Source organism: Petaurus breviceps, unplaced genomic scaffold, assembly GCF_028583685.1.
Source record: "Petaurus breviceps papuanus isolate PSGF00001 unplaced genomic scaffold, PetGlider_PUasm1.0 173, whole genome shotgun sequence".
NCBI lineage: Eukaryota > Metazoa > Chordata > Mammalia > Diprotodontia > Petauridae > Petaurus > Petaurus breviceps.
Window position 1 is genome coordinate 31,759,781 of NW_027185759.1, and position 14,794 is coordinate 31,774,574.

A 14,794-nucleotide genomic window follows, 5' to 3' on the forward strand; every position below is an offset into this window, starting at 1 on the left:
TCAGTTTTTAAGACTCAATGATCAGTGTTTATAAAGTGCCATGGGATACAGTGCAGGATAGAAATGTTTTTGCTTTCATAGGTTTATCGTCATTAACATCATCATCATCATCATTGTCATTAACATCATTTTTTAGGCCAAGTGATTGGTGCTGATGGGACTCTCTTTTTAGATGATGGACCTTGTGAAATCCCCTTTTGTAGGAGGGTTTAGACTTTCAAAAAGTTATGTTGAGTGCCTATAGGAAGTATGGGAATTCTAGCCTCAGACCCTCAAATGTTGTTTTTCTTTAATGAGGGCCACTGGCTATCTGGGATGGGTGCTCTGACTGAAGAGGAGGCTCTAAATTTAGTATTTATTACAGACATTCAGCTTCAGGGTTCAGTAATTGTGCTATACATCAAGAAAATTAAAAATCAGGATAGCCAAGGGTCAGCTTTTGGCCTTCTAGTGGATCTTGGCATACTAGGTGCCATCTGGGATAAGGACATGGAGGCAGGAGGCTGCCAACCCATTTTGCTGGGGGAAAGATAGTATGTTTTAGTTGCTACCAGCCTGAGTTGAATTTCAATGAATCATCTGTACCAGCAAACAAGTGTCCTTAGCCCCTATAGGAACTTTTTGTAAGGTTTCTGTCATATCAAAGACAGTAACAACTAGCTTCTCCAAAGCACTGGAAAGTCAGGGAGGGTACTGTCCATGGTTACACTAATGTCTCCCATATTATTAGGAAATTTTTATTATCCAAGGAAGGTAACTTTTTGCAAAATATCATAGACCATAATTCGGGACCCTAAACTCTATGTGTGTCAGGGTGGATGTCTGTCTTTGACACCCCAAGGCCCAGTGACTGGTATGGTGTTAGTCAAATCTAAAGCTGTAGGCCTATCTTGGACAAGTCCCAGGGATCTGTCTTGGTCAGATTTCAGAGTTTGCTAAAAGTCTGGCTCAAATCAAGCTCATCCCTGGTTTCAGGAGAGTTTGAGTTGGTTCTGAGTCTTTGGTAGGTGTTTGGGTCTCTTCTAGAGCAGGTTTGAACCTTGAAAGTACCTTGGTAAGCAACCCTGGAAACACCATTTTGAACCATTCCAAACCAGAACAGTTATTCAGGGTCTGGTCCAGTCCAGAGGTGTACCCCAAAGTTCAGTCTGGGACCATACTGGATTTTGGGTGGGTGCATGACCAAGATGACTATCTGTTCACCTCACTGAGTTCTTTCCTCCATCAGCTGTTATCTGGGAAAGAATTTCAGGAGTGATTTCTGGGTAGGTCACAGCCAGTAGGGACTAATTCAAAAGTGTTAACAGTTAAGCTGATAATAAACCTTGACTTACCCTAAGGGGAAAGGGTAAGATAAAGTATGTCCTGCTCCAGAAAAGTCCTTGGTAGCTACTGATCATGAATGGTTAGGCTATTTTCAGTGGGACATATTTTTCTCCTTTGTTACATTAGAGAAGCCTTGATGTCACTAGTCAAATTTCTATTTATTTGTGAATATGAATGTGTTTCTAGGACATGGGTGAAATAAGATTGGTCTTGTTTAAAGTGTATATTCTGTACATTGTCAAAAAAAGCCATGTAATAGGTCAAATACCGATAATAATTTAAAAAAAAATTACACATGGAAATGCAAAACTGGCCACCAGGAATTTATCAGTGCTAGACTAATAGCTCTAATCGGTCTTAAGTAGGAATCCAGATCTATTTTGTGCCAAGTGTGATTTATTTTATTGCTGAATGACCACTTGGCCTACAAAGCTTGACAAAATTATTGTATGTTGCTTGTATGTCACAGGGATGTGTGTGTATTATACATTTAATTATTCACATGGATTAAATCACATTGCTTAACAATAATTGGACTAAATTGAGTTTGTAAAGGAAAAGGAAGGTTTCACAGGTACCTGATGGTCTCTTAAAATGCAAACACTAATGCAAACGTTGAAACGGATTTACCTTATCATTTCTTTCACATAGAAACTTTAACCTTTGAGCTCGCTTATGCATAAATACTCCATCCAAATGTCCTGTTTCCACTGAACGGATCTCAATAGCTTTCTCTCCCCAGCCCATTATTTGATTGGAATGAATGTAGGCTGTCAAAAGGAATTTCCAAAACTGCATTAAAAACATTAGATGGGCAATAGCTTATAGTATCTGTTCACATTTAAACCACAAACATGACATACAATTTGCCATACACATACACAGCAGGTCTTACAAGTGTAATTTCACAGACTGTTTTGTGGACTCAAATGGTTGTCTCACTTTTCTTGACTTGCGTGTCAATTTGGGGGTGTAACTGTTGAAGGAGAAAAGGAAGGGTTAACCTACCCACAGAGGTGGGCATTTCTCCCCACTGGAGCACCACATCTTTAGTGATTCGGCCATAAGTATTCACGTACACCCCCTCGTCCTCATAGCAAACGAGCATTTCCATTCCATCCGTTTTAGGTAGAATGACAATAGCGTGAGGAGTGATGTTACCCTGAATCTAGAATTTAAAGAAAAGGTTATAATTACATGGAGGGAGCAAAAGGCTTCAGATAAGAAACCATCCCAAACAAAGATCCCAAGGAAACAGTAACTATCATTTTGTTTTTAGCTTTAGAGTTGAAGACAAAAATGTCTAATATTTACCCCAACCCAACCATCAAGTTGTCCTTTTTTAGGAAAGAGGAGGCTTCTCTATTGAAAATAGAATATAATTTTTATTGTTTGAGATGACAAGTGGCATCTAATATTAGGATAGAGTAGCAGAGGCTGACTGAAGATACCCTGGACCAGAATGTGTATGCTCAGATAGCTTCCTTTCTACAATATCCAAGGCACCTTGGGAGAGTAGACAGGGAGCTGTCCATGAAATCAGGAAGACTTGAGTTTTAAGTTTTGCTTCTGACACATAATACCTGAATTACCCATGGCAAGACACTTAAATCACTCATTGCTCTAGACAACTCTCTAAGGCTACTGAGTCATTGAAAAGGTGTTGATCTGCATTAGTAGTGAGAGTTCCTTCTTTAGGAATTCCCTATTCAAATGAAATCACGAGAACAGCCCCTATCATCTCTATAAACATACTGTGAAAACTCAGGCAATCTAGAATAGAGTAGGGATATTATTACAATATGTTTGTTATTGGACCACAGAAAAGACACAGCTCCCATTACCAACTTGTAATCAGTCATGTGCAAGTTATCTCTAGAATAAACTCACCAAACAATGGAACCAAAAAAAAAAAAAAGAGGAGAAGCAGAAATAACTGAGACAAGAAGGTTTTTCTTAGTAAAGAGAAGCCCTCTGTGTTCAATGACATCAGTGACACCTGTCCTCTTGAAGGGAATTTCCTATGCCTCTTACTGGTTTCAAAGATGCCACATTGAGGTTGTCAAATACTTTCTATCACAGAACAATTCTTCAGATAGAAACACCATCTCCAAGTAGTTATGAAGATGGGCTTCCAAAAATCCAATCCAACAAGTATTCATTAAGCTATCTGCAAGATAGTCTGATGATACTGGGGACAAAAACAAAACAAAACAAAATGAAATGCAGTTTCTGCCCTAAGGAACTTATAAGTTACTGATTCAATTTACACATGGGATTTAGTTAAATAAAGACTACTGCATCTCAGTGATTTGTTAATATGTATTAGATAAAGTATCAGAAAGAAGCATTTGATACTTGGAAAGTAGAAGTAGGCAAGATGCTGAGCAGTAATTTATTAAAAAACACCTCTTTGGGGTGGCTAGGTGGCGCACTGAATGAAGCACCAGCCCTGAAGTCAGGAGAACCTGAGTTCAAATCTGGCCTCAGACACTTAACACTTACTAGCCATGTGACCTTGGGCAAGTCACTTAACCCCAATTGCCCTTTAAAGCAAAACAAAAACAAACACCTCTTTAAGCATCCAGCCAAGCTGTTATATGGTTGATCTCTACCATGCTCACAAACATTTTGCAGACTTACATGGGATGGGATGTAGATATCATAAGAGTTTCCCGAATCTACATCAATCACGTGGAAACCAGTGTGTGATCCAAAAATAACCTTTAACCTCTGACCTTCTTCTACTGTAAGGTCGACAAGTAGGGGCTTGTGCTGGAGATCTGCAAAAGACTTTAGACAATACTTTTGTTAGTCTCCATACCACACTAACAATGCTATTCCTAGTGTTTTCTGATAGTCTAGCAGACATTAATTTCCAGGTTTCAGAAATTAAGGAACTAGCCCATGTTTGTTGCTAATCTTAAGCCATTTAATTCACAGTTTATTCATTCATCAATCATTCAAACTGTTACTATGCATCTATTGTGTGAAAGGTAAGCATGAATACAAGATCTGCATCCTCAAGGAGTTTGCAATTTAGTAGTGGACCTCAGGATATAGCAATTTGGAAGGACAGTAAGAATTTTGTATGTTCTTTGCTTTTACTATAGGACTGCAGAAAAGACACAACTCCCATTACCAACCCGCAACCAATCATGTGCACGTTATCTCTAGAATAAACTCATCAAACAATAGAACTAAAGAAAGAAGGGAGTCAGAAATAACTGAGATAAGAAAGTTTTTCTTAAAAGAGAGATGCCTATCAAACTGACTGCTGGATTGGAGACCTTCAATCAATCAACAAGCATTTATTGTCTGTTATATGTCAGGCACTATGCTGGGTGCTAAGTATATGAAAACAAAAGTGTAACAATTTCTATCCTCAGAGAATTCCCATTCTAACAGGAGAGACAGAATGCACAGGCATAAGTATATACATAATACATAGGCCTAGGATTATGGGGAACTGGGATCCATAAAGGCTTCATGTAGAAAATAAAGAATGAGCTGAGCCTTGAAGGAAGAAACATATGTCATGAGGCAGAAGGGAATTTATCCTAGGCATGGGGGATGGCCAGCGCAAAGGTGTGGACATGGGAGATGTGACAGTCATGGATGAAGACGATGGTCAGCATGGCTAAATTGTAGAGAGTAGAAAATAGAATAATGGCTAGAAAAACAGGTTGGAGAAAAGTTTTTAAAAGCCAAATAGAAGTATTTATGTTTTGTCTCAGAGATTCTTGAATTTGTTGAGTAGGGAAGTGACACGGGCAGACATGAGCTTCAGGAAAATCACTTAGGTAGCTACGAGTGGAGGATAGATTGGAATGGGAAGAGACTTAAGGAAGGGAAACCAATTAGCAGGATATTACAATAGTTCAGGTAAGAAGCAATGTGGGCCTGAACTAGGAGGGAGGCTGTGTGAGCAGTTTGAAGGGGAAGGATGTGAGGAAAGCCAGGATCCAGTCATTGATTGTATAGGTGAGATGAGGGTGACTGAGGAAGGGAGGATAATGCCAAGGATGAGAATCTGGGAGAGTGGAAGGACGATGATGCCCTTCAGAAATATGGAAGTTTGGAAGAAGGGACTGGGTTTTGGGGAAAAGATATGGATTTCTTTTTCAACATGTTTAATTTAAGATATCTATGGGAAATACATATTGAATTATCCTGTAGGCAGTTGGTGATGTAGAAGAGAGTTAGGAGACCCTTAGTGGCAAAGCTTTTGTGTACTAGGATTTTGCCAGACAGCACTAACATCCTCACTCCCTTCAGATCATCCCTTAAGTCCTGTTTCATTGTTCTAACAAACATGTTCCAGAACTTTCCTCTCCAAAAGCAGTAAATATGGTGGCAGGGAGATGGGAAGAGAGGGAAAGGAAAGCCCATTTTTGTTGACAAATGTGCTTTTTTATTATATTGCTAATGAGACATGTATGCCAGGGGGGCATGTGAAGAATGTGGTGACTCAGCACAGAGGACAGCTCCCACATTAGCATGAGAAGCCCCTGTGTCTGCATGAGAAAGAGGAGAAAAGAGAAGAATAGAAGGCTCAGAGTGGGAAAAAATGTTGGGGAGGGGATATAAGAGCATGAATGAACATCTGCTATTATCCACTGCCAGGGCTCCCCAAACAACAAGGCACCTGGAAGGGCCAGTCTCCTATTTATGAGCATGTTGGCCTTTAAAAGTCTTCGTGAATGTGACCCCTGTGAATTGTTCAGTCCAACCAGTTCAGCCACAGTGAGTGTAAGCCCAACCAGCATTGAAAATGAAAGCAAATTAAAACTGAAAGGGAAAAAATAGATGAAAATGTTTCCAAAGAACAAAGTCATTTCTGCTACTTAACATATTTAGATTTTTTTGAAAGCAGTTCAGAATTTTATTAAAAAAGCAATATGGACATATATGAGGTATAGTGGTGTAAGGTAAGAACCCTATTTATGGTCAGAATACCAAGGGCTGACTCTTGGCTCTGCCACTTACTGTATGACTCTTCAGCAAAGCATCTCACCTCTTTGTGTCTCAATTTCCTGATCTGCAAAGTGAGAGGGGTAAAATCCCAGCTCAAGGAAAAAATATTAAAAGCATCAAGATTAAAACAATTTAAATATGATGGTGCCACAATTAGGATTTCACAAGACCTAGAAGCACAGACATTAAAAGACCACAGGTCTTGGAACACAACATATCAAAGAGCAAAAGAACTGGGGTCTGACCAAAAATATCATACCCAGCAAAGTTAAATATTATCCTGAATGAAAACAAAAATGGACATTTGACAAACTCTCAGACTTTGTTAAAAAAATCCTGAACTTAATAGAAGATTCAACATACAAGAACCAAGAGAAATATAAGGCATATAACAAAGACTGATTATAAGGGATCCATAAGGACAGACTGTCTACTTTTTATGTATGTAAAATGTATGTCTAAGATTCTTATAAATAATTGGGTAGTTTATAAGAAAGATTGGGGTAAACCTGAGAATTGTATGAATTTTAAAAGAAAACCATTTGGGAACAGTTTAAAAGAAAAATTATTTGAGGTGCAAAAGGAAGAATTGATACAGATGATGTAGATGGGGGAGGATGGCTGGTAGTTCTGGTAACTTACTTTCATCGGGAATGGGTGTAAGAGGGAACAACACACATATATTTAGAAGAATATAAAAGTCTTCTAAATTCAGAAGAAATAAAATGGTAGGGGCATAGGGAAGGGTGAGAGGACAAGGGAGGGATCTTTAGAGGGGAGAGTGAGGGAATAGGTAAAATAGGGGTATATAAGGGTGTTTAGATTTATAGGTATGGGAGGATAGGAGAGAGATCCTTAGAGGGGGTAGGCAAGTCAAAGCAGGGCAAGGTAGTGGGTAGAAGTAGAGGAAGCAGGAGGGATCGGAAACAAGAGGGATTGGAAATCATACATAAAAAACAAAGATCAGGAGTAGAATAGGTGAATAGGTTTGGGAAAGTATATGTCTATATATGTATGTATGAATGCACATATATGTGTATATATAGCTATAGAGAAACATATCTAAACTTTATTGTAACCTTCTGGGGGCAGGGGAAAAAAGAACAAAGTGAAAAAGTGCACAGCAGAGAACAAAAGAAAACACACAAGGAAGCAGAGAAAAGGACAATTCTCAACACAATGAGTATTATTTGTCATACAGACTTTCTTGAAATGAAAATCTATTGTTACTTATTTTGAATTCTCTCTTATGTTCTGTGATGTACACGACATGCTTTCCCCCCTAACTTTGTATTTAAGTTCCAATATTTAAGTTTATGATATGTTTTTGTTTCTTTTCTCTATTCTTTATTTGTGTTCTGGTGTTTGAATCTAAAATAAAATTTTAGGGAAAAAGTGAGAGGTGCAGACGATGATTTAAAAGACCCCTTCTAGCTTTGAACCTGTGATTCTTTATAAAATGAGTTAGTTGAATTAAGAGAATCTTTCCTGAACAGAGAAAGACTTCATGAAGACCCATTGCTTTCAAAATTCATCTCAAGCCTTAGATTTGCTTCAGCTGAAGTGCCTTTTTTTCTTTAACAATTCCAGAGCTACTGAATTTTATTATCCTGGAGATTTTCTTTTTTAGATGCAGAAACCAAGGGCAAGAGAAAACAAGTCACTTGCTCCAGGTCACCAGCCAATGAGATGTAGAGCTGGGAATGAGGTCTCCTGATTGTCTGTCTAGCATCCTTTGAACCACACCACACTGCTCTTAGGGGAACAGTCTTCCATTCACCCCCCTCTGCTGTGGATAACAACCATTTGCTTTCAGTGAAAAAGTAATGCTTGGCAAAGTCCACACTGAATTTGCAGTCCAAATTCAAATCCCAACTCTCTCTCATATAGCTTGTGGAACTCGGGTTTGCCTCACTCCTCTGCCCCTCAGATTCTTCAGTTATCAAAGGAGAAGGTTGGATCAGATGATCTCTCAAGCCTTTCCAGGACCAATTTCTATGACCTTATACATTTACAGAGAAGTTGGAGGACAGGCATTTTTCTTGCCCACAGACAGGGACACACATAAATCTTGTCGGGGGATCATAACGTTACTTAGAAGAGGAGGAGAATACAAAGGAGATATTATCTTGGTAAGATTTCCAGTGTGTCAAAGGGCCTTTTAAAGCAACAAATTGGGTCTCAAAAGTAACCCTACACTAGCTAAATCCATATAGTAGATATAGAAACAATGGCACCAGGAATGGAAAGCAGCCTCTTGCACAAAGAGGGGGTTAGTGTTAGACAGGAGAGACAAAAGATCAGTCTAATTGGTAATGATGTTGCCACTTACCTTAAATGCCATGAACTTGTGGTATGGCTTAGGAGCCCATGCATATATCTCCACGGCATTCTTCAAGGCAATCACCAAGAATTTGATCCGTTCATATTTCACTAAAATTAAAAAAAATTAAAAATAAAAACTACCATGAGTAACTACCATTGGTTCTTATCAAGTTGTCTAATTTCCCTACTTGACACAGGCAATAGTGCAGCTTTCTATGTGGAAGACAACTTGGTAATATGGGAAGGATACTAGCTTTGGAGTGAAAGAATCTAAGCTAGTATCCACATGCTGCTGCTTAGTACCTGTGTCAGTCTGGATAGACGCTTCATTTCTTTGAGCCCATATCCTCACCTGTAGAATGAAGGTGTTGAACTAATTGGATCTCTGAGATGCCTCCTAGTGTGAGGTTCTATCATAAGATGATTGCTTTAGAGCTAGAAGGGGGACCTGAGAGGGTATCCAATCTACCACCATCATTTTACAGACAAGGAAACTGAGGCCCACAGAGGTTAAGGTACTTGCATCAGGTCACATGAGTAGTAAGCAAAAGAGTTAGGCCTTAAAGACAGGTCCTCTGACTTTAGATTAGTGCTCTCTCTGCTACACCATCCCCACAGGCATGTTAGTCTAACTTGGGGGATGTCCCTGAAGTCACTCTCCTACTCTCCCCTACCCCTCAAAAAAGATTAAGAACTTCCTTTTCTGTCAGCAGATCTTAGCTATGAATCACTAATAGTAATGGTGATTTGGAAATCATTGCCTACATCTTCTTACTTGCCTTTCTATAGGCCAGTGACATGTACTGTAAGATAAAGAAGGCTGGCAGGTCCATCGGATGATTTTGGGGGGGAGGGGCGGGTTGAGACCTGCCTGAGATTTCATTGGAAAAGTGAAGTCCTGAAGAGGAAATCTCACACAAACCAATTGTCATAGTAGGGCTCAGGCATGATGAGATAATAGAAAAAGAAATAAATAGAAAGGGAAATAAAACTTTCCACTTATTCTTCATTTTTGAAATCTGATTATTAATCACAAAAATAGCTGGCTTAAATCTTAGTGTATTAGGAGTCCTGGATCCTATGGTGACCTTATTTTCCCCACTGTGGAAATATTGAGTAAAGAATTCTACTCTCTAGGAATATGTTGTAAATAACGATTGTTTATTAATTGCCCTATGCTTTCTATATAGGAATTTTGTATAGCAACTGAATTCTGGCATTTTTATGAACTGGAGTGGTTCTTTTCTTCTCTTCTTTCTTTTCCTCTCCCTTTCCCCCATTTTCTTTTCTTTCTCCTCCTCCTTCTCCTCCTTTTTCTTCTTTCTCTTTATACACACATACACCCAATATACACGTATATTTGTATACACACACATAGGCACACATGTTTGTAACACACAAATCCACACAGACATATGTGTATGCCTTGTCATTTATTCATTTCTTATACTAATTCCTGTACAGGGATCATCAGATAATGATTCCTCTGCTCATTATGCTGAGAGTCATAATAATGGCTGAGAGACATCTGTAACACCCCAAAGACCTTTTGAATCAACAAGGAAAAACTAACTTGTGGTTAATATAACTGGGTGACTGGTGTATTTTACTATATTCTTAGTTTAAAAAAATTTCAGTAGTCTATGTAAAACACACATGTATACATGCATGTATGTATGTCATATGTATAAATGTATGTGTGAATATTTGCACGTATGTATCTATCTCATATCTTTCTATGGAAATAGTATATCTGATTAAGGCAGACTATCAATCTATTTTATCATATTTATCTATCTAACTAGCTGTCTATATAATTAAGTATTCAGTCTCATTATGGTGGACTATTTAACCCTAATACTTCAAACCATGGTCACCTCCTTGTATCTGGACTCAGTGGTTCCACTTTTCTCTATCCTCCATTTCACTGGTCACTCTACTAATACAGAGAATGGCTCCTCTAATATTTTTACCTTGTACAATTCTTATCTATATCTTTTAATAAATCCCCAATAGAATTTCTATCTGGCAAACTAGAAATTTTCCTCTGGTTCTTTGGATGGTTTGTTGATAGCAATGAGCTCTCTCTCTCTGTCTCTGTCTCTCTCTGTCTCTCTCTCTTTCTCTCTGTCTCTCTCTCTCTCTCTCTGTCTCCTCCCCACCCCCTCTTTATCATGTGATGGTTCTATTTTGGGAAAAAACAACAATAAATGAGAACTTTCTGTGGCCCCTAAAAAAATCATGATTTCAAGGTAAGATATTCTGGAATATAAAAATGGTCTAGATAATCAGGTTAAAGTGAAATAAGGGTGGATCTAATAGTAATATGGGAAGTACTCTTGCTTTAAAGTCATAGAATTTGTATTCTTGTCCTGCCTTTTATGCTGAACTTGGCCAAGACACCTTCATTTCCATAGGTCTCAATGCTCTGTTCTCTAAAATAAATTGTTTGTACAATTCATTACTTTTGCTTGGACAAAAGTAACTATTTAGATATCAAATCAGCTTTGCGTCAATTAATTATCAGAATTCTCTATCAGGGGCAGCTAGGTGGCACAGTGAATAGAGCACTGGCCCTGGAGTCAGGAGGACCTGAGTTCAAATCTGACCTCAGACACCTGACATACTAGCCATGTGACCTTGGGCAAGTCCCTTAACCCCAATTGCCCTCCAGAAAAAAGCAAAAAAAAAAGAGAATTCTCTATCAGAAGGAAGGTACTTTGTATTATCTTTTATTGCATCATACATGCAAAGTTGAGTGGAGAATAGAGATGAGGGATAAAAATCAGACTTGGAAATTCATTTGCTTAAACAGTCTAGCAGTTGATGAGAAAACACTCCAATGATAAAGTCACAGAATGTTCAATGTCTCCACTTCCCTCTACAGGTGTAGAAAGAGACTATCTAGTCTAATGATTAGTATAGGAGAAGCAGAGAGAGACAGGGATTACCACAAGAGACGGTAAGCATGGAAGGGGCTGGCCTGAATTTGTGGTCCAAACAGGCTCTTTACATTCTAAGGTTTTTGAAAATTAGCTGTAAGACTGACATAAAAGGTAATGCTATTCAGAGTTTTGATTTGCATTCCTCAGTAGAATGAAGCTCCTTGAGGACAGGGAATAAATCAAAAGTACTTATATCCACATTACCCAGAACAGTGCCTGGCATATTGGACGTGATTAATAATTGCTTGTTGATGGGTTACTCTCCATACTTTCTCTCATTCCCTAAGAATGCCCTCATGGATGTAAGGTTTGGCTGCTATATTGGCATTTTGCCTTTAGGACCTGTGCTAAGTGAATGCCAACTCTACTTCAACTGGAGCTGTTTAAAGGGAGCTTCCTAAAAACCAGTCCCCTGAATAGCATTTTCTTTGGCTTAAACAGTTTTGCAAAAGGACTCTTTAAAGGGAAGTGTTTTTTGATGCTTCTCTCTGTATCTATGAAAATGGATTATCTACTTGTGGCTAACCATGAATGAGAGAGAGAGAGAGAGAGAGAGAGAGGGAGGGAGGGAGGGAGATAAGGAGAGAGACAGAGAGAGAGAGAGAGAGAGACAGAGAGAGACAGAGAGAGACAAAGAGAGAGACAGACAGAGACAGTGATGGGAAAGGAGAGGAGAGATGTTTTTGATGGTTTTCTTGAACATAAGCACTCTAAACTGTCTATCAGGGCACAAAGGAAGTCCTTAATCTAGGTCTGCCTCAGTTTCCTCAGCTGTAAAATGGGGATATCAATAGCATCCTCCTCACGGGGTTATTGTGAGGACCAAATGTTAGATGTTCTTCAAACCTCAAAGCACTCTATAAATGTTGTATAAATGTTAACTCTTCTTATGGTGTGGTGTGTCAAAAATGTGTTCCTTCTCAGGATACAAAACTTAGAGAAAAAAATATCTGCCACTAGGGAATGTGTGAGGAAAGCTGACAGTTGTCATCTTTTCCCCAAAGCCATTTTAAACAAGTCTGGGTGTGGTCTGGGTCTCTGTGAAGTAGCACTCTTGTGTTTTTCCTAGAGTGTTTCCCTCTGTAGTGATTTTAAGGTAAAATATCCTCTACCCTTCCACTGATGGTCATAATGATGACCTGAGGTCCATGCATCTACTTGTTTCTCTAGCAATGTGAGTGGCTTAGGAACTGGGGCTGTGTTTTCACCACATGCACATTTAAAAATCATGGAACTTGTGCGGCCACTCCCTAGTTGATGGCTGTGATGGAACATTACTGTGCTATAGGAAGTCATGAGTTCAATGATCTTAGAAAGGCATGGAAAGATTTGCATCAAATGGTGAAAAGCAAAGTGAACAGAACCAACAGAACATAATATACAGGAATAGCAATACTGTTTTAAGAAAGACTGAGTGACTAAATCATTTTGATTATTATAAATATGCAAATTAAAAATAAAGGGTATATGAAGAAAGATGTTATCTGCATCCAGAGAAAGACCTGATGAATAGACGTATGCATAGAATAATTTTACATATATGTAAAATTTGTCTCTAATGGTTGCCTTCTCTAGGACAGGGTGGGAGGGGGGAAGGAAGAAAAAAGAGGAAAAATAAAGAAATTTATACTATGACTTTGTTATATATTTAGAGGTGTAATGGGAACACAAATTTGGAAGATCTTCCCTGCCCCTAGGCTAAAATGCACCTGAAGCCTGGGGAGGGAGGCTTGTTTTTCAGTAGATACTTCTTGATTGGCCAGTGAGTCAATAAGGTTGTTACATTCTCTGAGCCAGGAGAAGGCTATATGAGCCCTGATGTGTAGCTTTGTTTTGGGACTCACTTTGAGAAGTGTTCTGTGATTTGATCTGAATTCTGGGAAGCCGTTGTTGAGAGTCCCCCGGCTTTGAAAAACCCAGATGTGGAAACCCAGATGTTGACTGGGTATGGATGTAATGGTTGGAGAGTTTGGAAAGCTGTCTACTTGATCTGTTAATGTCTTGATAATTCTGTCTGTATATTTTGAAGTTTGGGGTGCTAACCTTTTTCCCCTGAACAAGGTAAACGATATATGTCTGACTGATTAAAGTAAGCTTGTTAACCCATTTTGAGTTGCTTTCCTTTAACAAAGCAGATCCAAGAACCTGTATGGGCAGCAAAACCTGAGGACGCGCTTGGGGTGCTTGATGCTACAAAATGGAGTCACGAACAGGATCTGCAGAGTAAAAGGAAAGTATGGGAACTGGGATAATTGTTTGTTTCCAAGTTGTGGTAGCTGTGATTCTGTGGAGCCATGGAGCTGGGGAGAAGAATGGCCTGCATGCTGACTTCACTGAGCTGAGAGCAGGAATGGTGAGCTGCCTGCATCGGGACCTGGGCAGAAGCCAGGAGCGGCTGCTGCCTGCGGGAGGAGAAGGAGCCCAGGAGTTCGGAATTCAGCCACAGGAAAAGATAAGAACTGAGCAGCAAAGCAGGGGCACTGAGTGTGTTTCCTGGCTGCATCCCACAGTTTGGGACCCTGGGGGAGAATGGACTTGTGACTATGGTGGGTGGGATGAAGTGCCTTGGATCCCCAGGGACCCCACCTTGTTGGTTTTGTTGCCCAGCCCCCTCTCTGTACTTGGAGGCAGGGGCTGGAGCTGTGTGAGGGGAAGGATACCCCTCCCCCAGAGAGCTTTGTTTGAACTCTTGAATTTGCATCCCCATTACAAGAGGGAATAGCCAGTTGTGCCCAGTAGATTTGAAATTTCATGTGTAATCATCTTTTTTATTGTACTGTTATGGAAATGCTTGTTTTGTTTCATGAATTGAAAGTAAAATATTTTTAAAAAAGGAATAAAGAATTAAAAATTATGGAATTGACTTGCTTGAAAATGAGGGAAGCATTAATTGGTCAATCATCAAGAAGTTATTAGGGGCATACTACGTGCCAAGCACTGTGCTTATACAAGTACAATAAGGGGAACAACACAAAAAGCTCCTTGCTGGCTATATGTAGTAAAAATGTCTTCAGTGTGTGCAGACCTGGACAGAGAGACAAGAGTTGACTGTAATTCTAGGACAGGGTTCTTTACCTTGTTTGTGTCAGGGATGCCCATGACAAACTAGGGGAAGCCTAGGGACCCTCTTAGAAGAATGCTTTTAAATAATGGAGGAAAATGCTAAATTTCAGTTGAGCTTAGTGAACATAAGGATCATTTTTTTTTCTTTTGCCCATCCA

The 14,794-nt window shown here is 39.3% G+C and overlaps 1 protein-coding gene across 5 annotated transcripts in view; it reads right to left on the bottom strand.

The window, feature by feature from the left end:
• Positions 1-14,794, bottom strand: part of TNIK (TRAF2 and NCK interacting kinase) — a 433,646-nt gene that overhangs the window by 4,991 nt on the left and 413,861 nt on the right. For all 5 annotated transcript variants that reach the window (XM_069083584.1, XM_069083583.1, XM_069083581.1 and 2 more), the window contains 4 exons: positions 8,636-8,736; positions 3,970-4,119; positions 2,335-2,494; positions 1,957-2,096 (listed from right to left, as the gene is read on the bottom strand). In XM_069083584.1, the coding sequence (XP_068939685.1) occupies positions 1,957-2,096; positions 2,335-2,494; positions 3,970-4,119; positions 8,636-8,736 (551 nt within the window). The remainder of the gene's footprint in view (positions 1-1,956; positions 2,097-2,334; positions 2,495-3,969; positions 4,120-8,635; positions 8,737-14,794) is intronic.